Source organism: Typha latifolia, chromosome 10 (assembly GCF_019914945.1).
Source record: "Typha latifolia isolate L0001 chromosome 10, TyphaL0001v2, whole genome shotgun sequence".
NCBI lineage: Eukaryota > Viridiplantae > Streptophyta > Magnoliopsida > Poales > Typhaceae > Typha > Typha latifolia.
In genome coordinates this window covers 10,109,020-10,123,289 of record NC_133095.1, presented here as the reverse complement: position 1 = coordinate 10,123,289, position 14,270 = coordinate 10,109,020, and the positions used below count along the sequence as shown (strand labels likewise).

Below are 14,270 nucleotides of genomic sequence, written 5' to 3'. Positions count from 1 at the left end.
AAATATTAGATTTAAATGTAATTATTGTATGCAAATATACAATGGTTCTTATCATAGGGTGAAGGCATATTTATTGAGAAAATTTAGGTGTGGAATCAAATTGCCCTAAAGTGAAAGCCGAGCATCATGAGAGCCGTGAAGTTGAAGATTTTGTTATTAAGTTATGAGAGTTCAGTTGGATGAGTATACCCAGGTTAAAATCTTAACGACATCGATTTAACTGAGACACTATTAAGTTCTTATTATTTCTCAAAAAGAGAAGAATAATAGTAACGTGAAAACACGATAAGATATTGGAGAGAAACGGGCGGCTACATTGATTTTTATTCATATCTAAATTAAATATTTTTCTCTGATCTATCCACTTATAATATAACAAACCTCTCTAATTTTTCCAATTAACATATAAATATAAATTAAAGAATAATTTTCTTATTGTCTATGCCTACCCTTAATAGAAACAAATAGCAGCTAACTTGTCCAAAAGAAACCTTATTTTATATCAAGTTTGGGGAGGACTATTTAGGTAAATAAGTTTATACGAGTCCAATTTGGTTAAAAACTATCATGGGCCATTTTAAATAAGCTGCTGAGCTTATATGGTCATACTTTTTTTATTCTAAAACCTGGATAATGCTGAGCTAATTAATTCAAATTCCTGACCTCATGGCTATTTAGCAAAACAACCAAGCTAAAATGCAATCAGTTGGAGTTGATACAATACAGCCTCATGAAGATGATGAACTGCAAGTAAATGAACAGACTGCAATTTTGAGTACATCGCAATGAGTCTAATTTTGCCATCATATGAATTAACAGTTGTCAACAATAAGACACAGATGGCTATGGCTTAAATTTCTATAACAAAACAATTCATCCTCGTATCAGCTTATCCATCAGCTGTGGTAACTATGAGGCCCTATAGCTGTACTAACAGAAGAAAGTCATTTACAAGGCATAATTTCGGACCACTTTCATGGGATGTAAGACATTAATCAATCTGGTTGGAATCACATGAATTCACTTCAAGAGTTGCTCGCCGTTAGCTAGGCGCCCCTTTTCCTCCTCTACTTGCTCAAGCAACACTTGCAACTCTGCTTCTGTGAGGCTTTCCAATCGTTTCTGAAAAGAAAATGAAGGATCATCATCAAATTCTTGTGTAGAATTACATCTAGACAAGTAGATTAGCCTAGAATAGCTTTCTGAAACACAGTTTATTGCAAGTACATTTAACCTTTCTTACAAAGACAGTGTCTGTCCCGATGGAAAGGAATGAAAGGGTTTGCTGAACGACTGGATGAGATACTAGCAGAAGTTGATATAGGATTCACCATATTTTCTAAATTCTAATAACTATTTGGAAAAGGATGATCAGAAAGTTCCGTCACTTAACTTCAAATGATCATATTCTCTAGGAACAAAAACATCTGTCTCGCTAAAAGGAGGATGCCAAAAAATGTCAAATCACCTATTCATGGATGACAAAATGTTTTCTCATAGTGATGACAAAATGTAAGACTACCTTAGGAATTTCTTTTGTAGGTTCTAAATAGAGATGCAGACTCGTACAAGCTATAACAAAAGGACTACTACAAGGTTAGGTAATTACATGCAACTCAGTGGCTTTAAGAGTGTTAGCATTTTAGCTTCGTTATTTTCTTTATATCATGGATCCCAAAATTAATTGATCCTGAGTTGATCAGCCAATCCGGATTGGCCATAACCGGTCCCGATCAGACCAGTTTCGGTTCAGTTTCGGCCAGTATCAGTCGGTATCGACCGGTTTCAACTAGTTTCAGCCGTATCGACTGAAAACAATAATATTGACTGAAATTAATTTTTCTTTTGAGATTCAGATCGAATCTAAAATATATCTAACCTAGGAGGCATTAATAATTAATTTCATCAACTAATTTCTTTTTAAACTTTTAGTTTTTACTCTCTATTTTTTACACACACTCTCCTCTCACTCTTATGCTTCACCAAGTTTATTTGGTGATCATTCCCGCAAGCCCCTATAACTAATTCATACTTTGGTGAACTCAGAGTTTTTTTTCTTCTTTTTCACCTACTTTTAACTCATCCTTTCTTACTGTTAGAGAACAACAATGAAGAGAGATCTCTCTCTTTATGTTATTCTTTAATAATAATTTATGAGTATAAAAGTTTATCTAATTCAAGTCAAAATTCATTATAGTTTTGAATAAGTTTTTCTTTAGTTTTTAAAGTTCAAATGTGACTAATTTTTTATTTCTTATTTTTTTGTTATTTTCTATAAATTTTTAGAAACTTTTTTACATTTTAAATAATATTTAAAATTTTATGAAATTAAAAATAGTCTGATCCGATATAGACGGCTGATACGATCGATACGACCGATACGTATCATTTTTTCTAACGGCTGATCCCAATCCCAGTACCGAGTTTTGGAATCTTGCTTTATATATAAAGAGTTTTTAGTTGTCATGTTATAAGCCAATAATGATAGACAATTTAAAAAAGAAATATTCAAGTATTTATGATCATCGACATAAAAGGCAACCTCATTAGAGCTCTAGCTTGAAGAAAAATTAGGACTAACCTCCATCACTTTGTTCTCGTAGTCCCTTAACTGCTGTGCATAAGTCATGTCTTTGTTTGAGACTCTGAATATGTATGTTGAGATCCAACCAATAGTTAACCCCAAGACCATAACTAATTGAACAACATTGCCTGCTTTCAGAGGATCAACACCAGCAAACTGCAGCAGGGTAAAGATAACAGACAACATAAATATTGCTTATAGCAGTCCATATATCATATGCTACAGTTGATGCAAGTTTACAAAAATGAACAACAAAGGTGGAATGAATAGGTGAAAGCCGCATAACCTCCAATCCGGTCTTCAAACCAACACCAAGAAGAGTTACTCCAAGACCAATCAATAGCACATCCTTTCTTGTGTATCCAAAAGGTACCTGTTTGACAGACAACAAGCAGTTTAGGTACTATCTAAGTGCCCATAGGCAGTGAATAGCAAACATGCACTTTGAATGTTAGTGTGAGAAAGCAATTAACGATCTTTGGGTTATTGTTCTATCGAAAGTAAAGCTTCGAAAAGATTCCTTCCTTAAGCAGAAATTAGGGTTCCACTTCTGTTCAACTAATTTGAGGTTCGGCATGCAAGCATTTATCTTCTAAATCTATTCTTATACTACAAGTATTCATACCTTATAAAATCATTTCAATTATTTGAGAATTCGAGAAATGCAGGTGGCAATTTAATCATTTTCTTTCCTTTTGCATATGAAATTGAAAGACATCATTTCATAACAAGGACAGCAACGATAGCTAACTTTGATATCATTATCAATTAATAGAACATTCTGACTCTTAGCCCGTAAAATAGTTATGCGTTAGCCAAGATATACCTTCTCTTCTGTTGAAGATTTTGAGTCCTCTGCACTGTCTTGAGAGGATGATGAACCACTGCACCTGGTTATCCAAGAACTTGAGCTTCTCATATTCAATCGAGAAGAACCTTGTGCTGATAAAATGGCAATTCTCGCCTGGCTTATAGTTTGGCAAGCAGCTGCGCCAGTAATTGAACATTACAAGTGACTAAACTATTAGTATGCTAACTAAGGTAATTTCTAGTAATTTGAACCAAACAATCTCATATCACATCAACTAACAGAAAGAAAACACTAAAACCCAACTGATGAAATCCCCAACTACAAAATCTTCAACAAATAAGTAGGAAATCAGAAGAAAATGTCTAATTATCCCAACTTCCATGGCTGCAAAGATTGTTACTTTGAGAACCCAATTGAGAGATCGATCAGAAAGGGCAAAAGATTGAAACTTTTTACCTGGAAACCCAGAAGAAGGATAACATGGCGGGAAAAGGCTGCTGCTTCTGCTGGAAGGAAACCGATGAGCGGGAGAATCCAACAAAACCAAAGCTGGATTTGAGGCGGATCTTCCCAAATCGACAGCCATTTCGGTTTCTCTCAACCAAGGAGTTATTGAATCCTTTATGCTATATTCGAACAAATTGAAGGACAAGAAGTAGTGGTAAGTAAACGTTTTCCTCTTCTTATCCAACCAAATGAAAGATATCTCCGCAGACATTTCGTCCCAAGCCTAGCCTGAACTTTTTGGGCTTAGGCCCAATATTTTGAAATAATTACACAATATAAATATAAGAGAATTTTTGTTCTCTCAATTATAAAAAATAATAGCTTGAAAAAATTAAAAAGCACCAAAGTATAAAAAATAAAAGGAAAAGAGCTCCATAATGCTAGTTACTTGTACTAATGGCATCTATCTTACTACATATTCTAAACTCCCACTTTTAAGAGTTTTACATTCTTTTTTATATAACTCGCTCTAGAAATATGAAATATCTAAATTTGAAGTTTGAATTGTTAGAAAATTAATTTTTCATATATAGTATTTGATATAAATTAATATAACATATAGATACACATCACATATAGAGATTGATATAAATTGATATAACATATAGCTAGTGACGCATATAGTGATTGATACAAATTGATATAACATATAACTCATTGCATCTCATGCTTTTTATTAATCATTCCATTATATTACTTTTATAATTTTCTTCTAAATGATAATCATACACATTTATCAATATTATAACAAATCATGCAATTTAATGTTTGAATTATTAGGATGAAATATTTCATAAAATAGTCCTCCCATCCTTTAATTAGCAATTAAGTCACTGAACCTTTTCATAAAATAAGAGCATAATGTATGTAAATTAAAATCATCATATGGTTTGAAATAAACTATTAAATAGTGGCATCTAAAATTTAACTCTCTAATTATGTCATTTAAATTTTAAAATAATAATTTTGATAAATTTCTATATTTTAAGACTAAAATAGAGATACATTGATTTTGTATCTTTATGTTATCTTAATTTTAGTATTGTCTTTTGAACTAATTGTCAAGGTAAAAAAAATATTTGTCTAATTAATTTGATATAAAGGGCCTACGGCAAAACAAAATATTTTAGATATCAGATTAATTAGAAATTATAGCTAGTTATGTATGAATCTCATATTTTATTGAAATAAAATGATAAAAATGCATAAGCTATTGATGTGAAAAGTATACTTACAATTTATTGTTCTTCTTCAAAATTAAAAAAGAACACAAGTAATCTATAAATCAGCATGCATTGCACAACAAATTTGTGCACTTTATATAGAGATTAAGTAGATCCACAAATAGTCCTTGTAATCATCATTAGGTTGCTCTTAATAGAATATTTAAATATTTTGAGAATGCAATAAACTAAGCATTAGCCTATGCTGAATATTCTCATGTACTTAAAGGATATAGTGATACAAATTAAATCACAAATTCTAGAAATGTAAAGTCCATCTTAGGATGTGTTTCTATTTGGAGATCATTTGTTACAAAATCTTTTAATTATCTTATATTATTATTTATTTTATAATTCCTCATTTATAAATATTGTTTTAACATCCATATGATATGTATATAACTTATATATAAAAACTAATTGTTACAAATTCAACCTTTTCGATCGGTTTACTAATTTGTGTGTCATTTTACTTTTCTCACAAAATAAAGTAAGCCTCGAAATAAAGATAGTGTAAAATGAAGAAAAAATAAAAGAGACTTCAATAACTCAGATAATACAATCTTTTTTTGTGAAGTTCTCACTTTTATTTACTAATTTTAGATTCATTTACAAGTAAAGTGTTCACCCCTTGTCCTTATCTATCTAATAGTGGATAAGCTTAAGGCTTGCCCAACAGTGGATAAACTTAAGTCTTGCCTAATTATCGTAGTGTCCCTTAAGTCTATCTTTGTTATTATATTGCTTAAACCATACACACTTTTGGCATTTTAGTTTCAACCAAATTTTGATGGGGCATCACATAATGCTATCAAAGTAGTGAAACTACTTACCGGTGTATATGTGTTAAAATAGTCTATTTATTTATTTTGAGAAAAAAAATTAAACTACTAGTCTAGCTTTATATCTATTTATAGATTCATCTGTATTAGATTTCTTCTTGAACATCTATTTATAACCTATAGGTTTTGATAGAAATTCAGTTTATGATCTAAATTTTATTTTACATTATTGGCTATATTTTATTATGTATAGTATCCTTCCAAAAAGAATTTTAGAATTATGACATTACTTCAAATAGTATGTCTCCGTCTATACGTGTATAACCCATATGTCTAGTATATGATCAATCAAATGACCTCGTCAGAAACTTTGCCAAATAATGACTTAAAGCTAATAATATATTTTCATATTGAGATAAATTAAAATACTATAACTAATGATATAATCAAATAAATATTCACATACAGTATATAAGTTCCTAATTTAAATATTTTCATACATTTTTTAATATTTTATATAAACACCTTCATTGATGTACATCAATATTGATTTACATTTCATTGTAAATATGTTCATATATCCATATATATTCAAAACCATAGGTGTAGTAAGCAAATAACATAATCAAGTCCCTTATTATTTATGTTCAATGATGAGCTAATTATTCATGTTAGTGAATAGGAGAAATAAGTATGAGCATGCATTTAACTCCTAAATATTAAACTAATACCTGGACTTATAAAATTTTCTAAATTACTACAAACTTACTTTGATCATATTATTTATCAGTACTATCATCCAACAAAATATTTCAAATTAATGCTATCAATTTGGGTTCTATATAATTACTATTATAATTATTGCTTCAAGTTTGGATTATCATTTAAGATGCTGTGAGATTACTGACTACAAATCTTTTACCATGTCATTAAATTTAAAGTACATAAGAATAAATTAAAATTAGGCGAAATAATAAGAGAATAAGTTATAATATCTTATAATATCTTTTCTCTAAACGATGTCATTTTTAAGATAAATATCTATATGAAAGCATCTTAACCAATCAGAATAGATTATTAAAATAACTTTAAGACCTTCCGTAATTAAAAAATTGCTTATTTTTAAATTTTTAGTCTAAAGAGAACTCAATGCATAACCCTCACACTGTAAAGAGCCTCATTCTATTATAAATATGTATGATTTCACTTAAAAAAAATTATAATAGACTATGGTCTGTCATAACCTACTTTTAAAATCTTTAAAAACTTATATCATCATATAATAGAGAGTGATTTCTTTTATAATCCTCTTATGTAGTGATTTTATATTGGCAATTTAATATGTAGCTTTATTAGTTTTTCAATATATATAAAAATAATTTTATACTTTTGAAAATATTACGTGTGATAAAGAAATCAGCAATGAAGATTTTAAATATCAGCCAGTTTTATGAGCACATTTACCCTTGTTTATTTGTAGAATAAGAATATAATTATTTTGATATAAGTATTATTATTCTTGTACAGCAATTAGGCAACCATTTAGGTTTATACTAGTATAGTAATATCTAATTTTCTATTCTCTCTTTTTTATCTAATATTTTTATATTTACTAATTACTATTTTACTCTTGAAAATGTATTACTTCAATCAACTAGTATTTCAATCGCTCTTGCTTTTCTTCTCATCTTCTCTTCTCCTCCTCGTTCATCCATTATAAAGAGTATTTTAGTCATTGCCAAAATATTATTTTAACTTCATATTGTATTAAATACAATTATTACACGCTATACTAGTATACAACTAAACACTAAAATAACTTATACCAATATAAACTCTCTTATACCACTATAAATAATTAAAATAGTTACACTAGTATTGTCCATGAATTTATTTGTAGTCATCACCTCTTCTCGGACAACACATATTTTAGTTTTCATAGTGAATCTGAACTTTAAGCACCGGCTTCCGACAATCCCTAGCCTACTCGAATCTATTTATTAAATGTCAGTGATTATCATGTGGTCAATTTTAGACACTCTGAGAACCATTTTACCCTTATTTTAGAGAGAAAAGAAAAGTTAAATAAAATAGTAATTTGATATTTTTCTATTTACACTGAAAGATATTAAATGGTTAGGAGAGTTAAAGTGTTATAAAATAATAAATAAAGAAGTCTATGAAAATCAGCAATAGAGAGAGTCCAAATGTAATTACTTACAGAGATTTTTACATAATACCACTAAAATTTTATAAATATTTGCCACCAAAATCTCGTTCAAAAATATTATTATGTTAGTTAAACTAACTAATTATTATTAAAAACAACTTAGATCTAGAAAGACTATTTTACCCTTGTATATATTATTTAAAATAGTTTAAAAGCTATCCAATATTAGATTCAATATCATAATATAACGAAAAGTATCTTATCAGAAATTATTGATAAATATACTCTAAACTTAAAAAATGGGAGGTATTTTAGTCATTTATATATGTGTTTATTATCTTTAATAATAATCTATTAGAAATATACTGTTAAAAATTAACCATACTATAATAATTATATTTTAAAGAATGCAGTGCCAATTATTATATTTTGAAAGTTTTCAGTGATAATTATGTAAAAATCACTTAGTTCTAATATATGTTGTTAGTCTACTATATAAAAATTAAGCTTTTATATTAACTTTTTTATCTAAGCTGCAATCTGAGGCTGCAATAGAGTGATGTAACACATGACCACTCTTTTAGATTGGCAAGTTTCTATGTGCACTGGAACTCTCAAATGAAATGGCAGCAGTAGGGAGGATCTTGTTGAACATCTCATTGGTACACCAAACATTATTTTCTATTTTCTGGATTGAAGAACATATCTGAACTTTGGTTTGTCTCACCAAAGGTCAAGTTTACTCCTAATAGATTTTTATCAAAGGTTTTTAGAATTATTAAGCAAGAATATCCTCATCAGGATTGGTACATAAATACTCAACTGCAAAATGCTGCAGGAGGAGGAGGCAAGAAGAGAGGTAAAGATAGGAAGGGTGATGATCTAACTCTGATTTGAATAAGAATAGCAGACTTAAGCTGAGGCCTTAGCAGTGTTCTTCAACTTCTGTCACCCTCTCGTGACAGAATGCGATGAATACTGCAAGTTCTTTAGATCAGAGCGGTCGTGTTCGACGCCCTGCCGCGCGACCACAGAGAAGAGCATTTCTAGGAATTGGATTCTCATCCCTCCATGAATTCGCCGGAGAGTAGACGCGGAGATAGAACTGCTGCCCAAGGTATTGTCTGGCCCAGTTTTCTGATCTAATGTTCCACATGCCTACATTGTCTAGAGGCATGTAAATAGCACTCCATGACTTAGGATACACCTGAAAGAAAAGAAAGAAAGAAAATAAAGAACAATGAACCATCTGATGATAGCAGTAGTATTAGAAGGAAATCATAAGAAGGACGAGAACTATATAAATCATTACTTAGTACTGCTTAAAGAAGCACTTTTATGCATTGCTATACCTGAACAGTGCAACGAGCAACAGCATCTCTAAGATTGTAACCTTTTCTGCTCGCAGGCGTCCACTGACCTCCATCCATTCTGCATTTTGCAAACGAATTTTTTTGTTACATAACAAGGGACAAAGGAGAGAGAGAGAGAGAGAGAGAGAGAGAGAGAGAGAGAGAGAGAGAGAGAGAGAGAGAGAGAGAGAGAAAAGAATATCTATAGGTTTTCTGTAGAATGATCATACCCAACAACCCAGAAGGAATATCCATCAATGTGCCACGACTGCACACTGTCTTCAGAGTTCTCGAACACGATCTCGACGTAATCCCGGAAATTGGCAGCCATGACAGATGTTTGAAGATACCCAGGCCCGAATGTTGGGTTATCAGCAATACTTCCCAAGGAGAATACTCCAGGAATCTTGTAAAAGTCGGCAACTTTGAGCGGCGTATCAGCTGGAACGAATGAGACGCTATTGACTGCGTATCTCTGCTTGCCATTGATGATAGGTGCAGAGTTTGCTAGCCTTATAGTTCTGGTGGTTCGCACAAGTCCATAGTGATATGAGCCTTGCGGATTTGGCCTTGGACCACTAGCTGTCAGGTTCCATCTGGTTTCAAGATAGTAAAGTTTCAGAGAGTGATCATCAACTTCAAAATATTGACTCATTCATAACACTCATTGCATGGTAGCAAGCTTCAGAGTCTGCCAGAAAGCTAGAAACCCACAAAGCTAAAATGATTGAATGTTACACTTCAGTTTTTACCTACATGTACTGATTATAAGTTATATTGCATCAATAAAGTAATCAGAAGCTTATAGTAGGTTTCTATTGAATGCTGAAATGAAATAGAAGAGAGAAAATATTGAAGACTATACCGAATAGATCTGGCCTGGTTGAGGGATGAGTCGATCTGAATAGTAGGTGCTCCCGGCAAAGGACCAGTAGCTTTCCCCCAAGCATTACTGTAATGGAGGATTGCGGCGGTTGTAAGCACGGTACTGGTGAGTCGGGTCGAGACCACAATGCTATAGTCTAGTGATGGCTGATTAGCTGTAATAAGGACAGAATAGGACTGGCCAAGATGGACATCAAGTGAAGAATAGGAGCTTTGGAGGGTGTGAGATCCTTCAACCTCAACCAGCTTCATCAAGTGGCCTTGAAATCTTATGTTCAATGACGTTGTCAGCCCAACATTAGATATCCGAAACCGATATGTTCTACCTATAAAAGTGGAGATTTGTAAAGTCTAATTGGTCGAAATTTTATAGGTGAACTGGATGCAATTATTGATTCAATGAATTTGAAGGAAGAATGAATCAATAGTGCCAGTATGTATACCTGGCTCAACTGTGAAAGTATTTCCGTTCCACCCGCGGCCATTGATCAAAAGCCCATCGGGGAAGGGTAGATTTCGCCCGCTGTCTAGTGTATATTTCAGGCTCTGTTGAAAAAGAAATATTCTTTAATATTAATGAACCCATGTGTGCAGATTGAAGGTGCAAAAAATAAGAGATTAGATCTACCGCGATTTAAATTTTAACAGTCGCCTAGACCTCACTAGCAATGAAGTAAATAAACATTATTTACTTAAATTCAAGTCCATTTCATAGGCCTTAAAGAAGTCTCTAGGCCAGATTTAGAGATAAATTACCATAGATAAATTTGAAAATCCTATCAGCTTTTAATAGAGATAGTGGAAAGATGAGCATATTAGAGGCATTTTGAGCATCTGAACTTATCATCCCTACCCCTTATCATGAAATATGATGAATCCTAAATGATTAAATTCAGCATTCTCAGTCAGCTTAAGCTCTTTGCAGATAAAAAAGATATAGAAATGTTGCAATTAAGTGGCTTACATTATGGTTAGCCTTGAACCAGTCACCAATCAAGAGAGTGTAATCTGCAGCTGGAGGAGGGAATGGCACAGGAATCATCGGTCGGCTTAGGATTCTGATGCCGCCGAATCCGCCAGCAGCCTTATGGAAGGCAAGAGAAGGGAAGTAGAAGTAGCTGCCTATCTGATCCTTCATCTGCAGAACATATGTGAAGTTCTTTCCTGGTGGAATTGGGCAGTTTGTGCCATAAACTCCATCCTGCCATGAGCTCCTCCTCTGCTGTATTCCGTTCCTGCAAAGCTTAGAGTGATCAATTGAGACGTATACCGATATACATACGAATGATTTCTAAAGCAAAAATGGAGATGGAGTGTAACTAAGTTTAACATGATCAAATTCTGTATCCGAGTTTGTGGGAGAAGGACTTAGATTTGTCTATCAATCCTCACATGCGTATTTATATTTGTATTCAGATGGTCTTATCTGAACATGAATAGGAGTTGAAGAATAGTATCCAAATTTATCCGAGTTTTTTTTACCAAATTAGCCATGTTCTAATTTATTTTTACTAAAATAGACTACTCCTCAAACTTATTACCAAATGGGATCTAATTTACTGTAACTCTAATAAAAACACTGAACTAATCAGCATTTTATCTCTAAGCAAAAACGCTAATCAGTTTAGTGTTTTATATATACAAATCTTTTTAACTTAATCTTTTAGCGGTTAAGAAAAAAATTCACAAATGATACAAATGCTAAATTGATTAGTATTTTTAAAAACACTGATTAGTTTAGCATTTCTATTAATATTGCGGTGAATTAGAGTCTATTTGATAATAAATTTGAGAGATAATTTATTTTGGTTATAAAAAAAAATTCTAGTGAGGTCAAAAACTCAATTTATACCTAAATATCCATGTAGTGATTTGACTAGTTTCACATTTCTCATATTTTGCAAGTCAAATATGGATATATTCCTCAACTGTCTATATCCCACAGTTAGGATCTGGACCGTTAATCAAATATTTATTAATTACTATTTTACTTTTAAAAAAATTATCTTAATCGACTATCATTTCAATCACTCTCTTTCTCCCTCTTTTCTCTCTCTCTTCTCAGATCTAACCTTAAATTAAATTAGATCCAATCCTAGATTGGATCAAGATCTCGTGACTCACTAGTTTATAATAATAAGATCACATGATAATTAAAGAGGTTAAATTAAGCCAAATTAAGCGAAATTAAACCACCCAAAATAAAAATATTAATCCAGAAACAGAGAATATTCCCGCAGGGAAAACGCCAAGAATTTCCCAAATCTCGATATTGCCCCTCTGCCCCAAAAGGCGAACAGCAGCGGTCAGAGAGATAACCAATTAACTATCCCACCATGGATCACGGGAAGTACTATTTAATTGTATTTAAAGGAATGTCCCATATTGGAATTTAAATATTTTCAAGGGAAAGTTACATTTCACACCCAAAATTGATCCAATTTGCATTTGGAACCCAACGTAGGGTGCTATATACAAAACAAATATAGTTTGGGGAGTATACCAGGAGAGAAGGAAAGGCTCGGGGAGTTTATTGAAGACGTTGATGATGACGTTATCGTTGGTCACGGCCTCGATCTGCGGCCCCGGGAACTGCCCGTTGATGAGAATACCCTGCGAAAATCCGCGAATAAAAATAAAATCGATTGGATAATAAACTTAAAAAGAAAGAAAAAGAAGCGAGAATAGTGGCGGGAGGAGCGACTTGTTGCTTGACGCCGAGAGGCCAGATGTCGCCGTAGGTGACGGTCCAAGTGAAGAAGCGGTAGGGGTCGTCGCCGACTACTGATACGGTGAAGACGGCGACGACGGCGACGAGGAGGGGGAGGAGAGAGAAGGAAGCATTGGGTTTCTTGCCCATTCTCTCTCTCTCTCTCTCTTCTCTCTCTTAATGAATAAAAGAAGAGAGAAAGAGAGAGGTGTTTGTGTTGTGATGAATGGAGAGTGTAGAGAGTAGCGAGAGCTGTGGGTGTCGGTGTCCTTTTGTAGAGAGAGAGAGAGAGAAGAGTGAGCTGTCAGGGGAAAAGTAAGGGATGGGTAGATCTTACGGAGTGGCGGCAATCTCTGGTCGGATTAGCAGGATTGAAGTTGGATCGGATTGGTTCGAGGGAATACCAACATAAATACGACTACATTAATTAAATTAGTTATACTGATCATAAATAGATAAATAGGTGTTTTTTTTTTTTCATAATTAGGCCATAGAAAATATTTAAAATATTATAATTGCCACCGCATTCCTCAAATTTCCATAGTTACCGTCGGAATTGTTCGTATAAGAATTTAGTGGCAATTCTAATATTTTGAAAGTTTTATAGTGACAATTATATAAATAAAATTCTTAAAGATATTAGTCGGTGAGAGTCACGTTATGCTATATATGGGTGTAAATGAGCCGAGATTGGCTCAAAATTAATATAACTGAGATCGAGCTCAATCATACAAGTTCGGCGAATAATTCTATTAAGCTAATCCACTAAAACTAATTTAATGTATTTAGAGGAAACATAGTTATAAGGGCATATGTAATCTATCAAATTTTTGATATAGGGGCAAAACAGCTAAAAATTCTATTTATATATATATATATATTATATCATTCATATATTATATATCAAGTCTATTCAGCCAAGCTTGAGCAAGTTGAGTCTAAAGTGGCTCAGCTCATTTAGAGCTCAAGTCAAGCTTTAAACAAGCCGAGCCTCACAAGCCAACGAGCTTTTTCTATAACTCTACTTTCGTGCAAGAACTCAACTTTCTTGAGTAGAATTGTGCCTTTAACTCATGCTTCATATTCATTCACAAGTTGATATGTCAAAGACTTTTGTCGATCTTAACCGATAGTCAACACCACCACAACATTGGTGAAATACATGGACGTGGTTTAGATCTCCTCACCCTCATCCTCAAGCCTCAACATCTTGAGGTACCACTTGATCCTCCAAAAGAAATTATCG

General features: G+C 32.7%; 2 protein-coding genes across 2 annotated transcripts; both read right to left on the bottom strand.

Moving 5' to 3' along the window:
* Positions 1 to 712: 712 nt before the first annotated feature.
* On the bottom strand, positions 713 to 4,062 carry LOC140796499 (uncharacterized). The gene is made up of 5 exons (XM_073149545.1): positions 3,852 to 4,062; positions 3,411 to 3,571; positions 2,871 to 2,957; positions 2,582 to 2,740; positions 713 to 1,122 (listed from the first exon to the last, which is right to left on the bottom strand). Exons 1-5 carry the CDS (start codon positions 3,979 to 3,981, stop codon positions 1,021 to 1,023), a joined length of 639 nt encoding a protein of 212 aa, XP_073005646.1. The 5' UTR covers positions 3,982 to 4,062; the 3' UTR covers positions 713 to 1,020.
* Positions 4,063 to 8,736: 4,674 nt separating this feature from the next.
* LOC140797013 (L-ascorbate oxidase homolog) lies at positions 8,737 to 13,330 on the bottom strand. The gene is made up of 8 exons (XM_073150265.1): positions 13,019 to 13,330; positions 12,818 to 12,927; positions 11,279 to 11,549; positions 10,758 to 10,860; positions 10,295 to 10,640; positions 9,660 to 10,025; positions 9,430 to 9,508; positions 8,737 to 9,284 (listed from the first exon to the last, which is right to left on the bottom strand). Exons 1-8 carry the CDS (start codon positions 13,172 to 13,174, stop codon positions 9,072 to 9,074), a joined length of 1,644 nt encoding a protein of 547 aa, XP_073006366.1. The 5' UTR covers positions 13,175 to 13,330; the 3' UTR covers positions 8,737 to 9,071.
* Positions 13,331 to 14,270: the final 940 nt, after the last annotated feature.

Bases quoted from the DNA above. Each gene is read 5' to 3' on its own strand.
- LOC140797013 (XM_073150265.1), bottom strand. From the start codon at position 13,174: ATGGGCAAGAAACCCAATGCTTCCTTCTCTCTCCTCCCCCTCCTCGTC. The intron at 11,550-12,817 runs GTATACTCCCCA...TAAGCTTTGCAG, and splicing joins GAGCCTTTCCTTCTCTCCTG to GAACGGAATACAGCAGAGGA. The intron at 10,641-10,757 runs GTATACATACTG...CCACTTTTATAG, and splicing joins TACTTTCACAGTTGAGCCAG to GTAGAACATATCGGTTTCGG.
- LOC140796499 (XM_073149545.1), bottom strand. From the start codon at position 3,981: ATGGCTGTCGATTTGGGAAGATCCGCCTCAAATCCAGCTTTGGTTTTG. The intron at 3,572-3,851 runs GTAAAAAGTTTC...TTACTGGCGCAG, and splicing joins TCCTTCTTCTGGGTTTCCAG to CTGCTTGCCAAACTATAAGC. The intron at 1,123-2,581 runs GTTAGTCCTAAT...TTTTCTTTTCAG, and splicing joins ACGAGAACAAAGTGATGGAG to AAACGATTGGAAAGCCTCAC.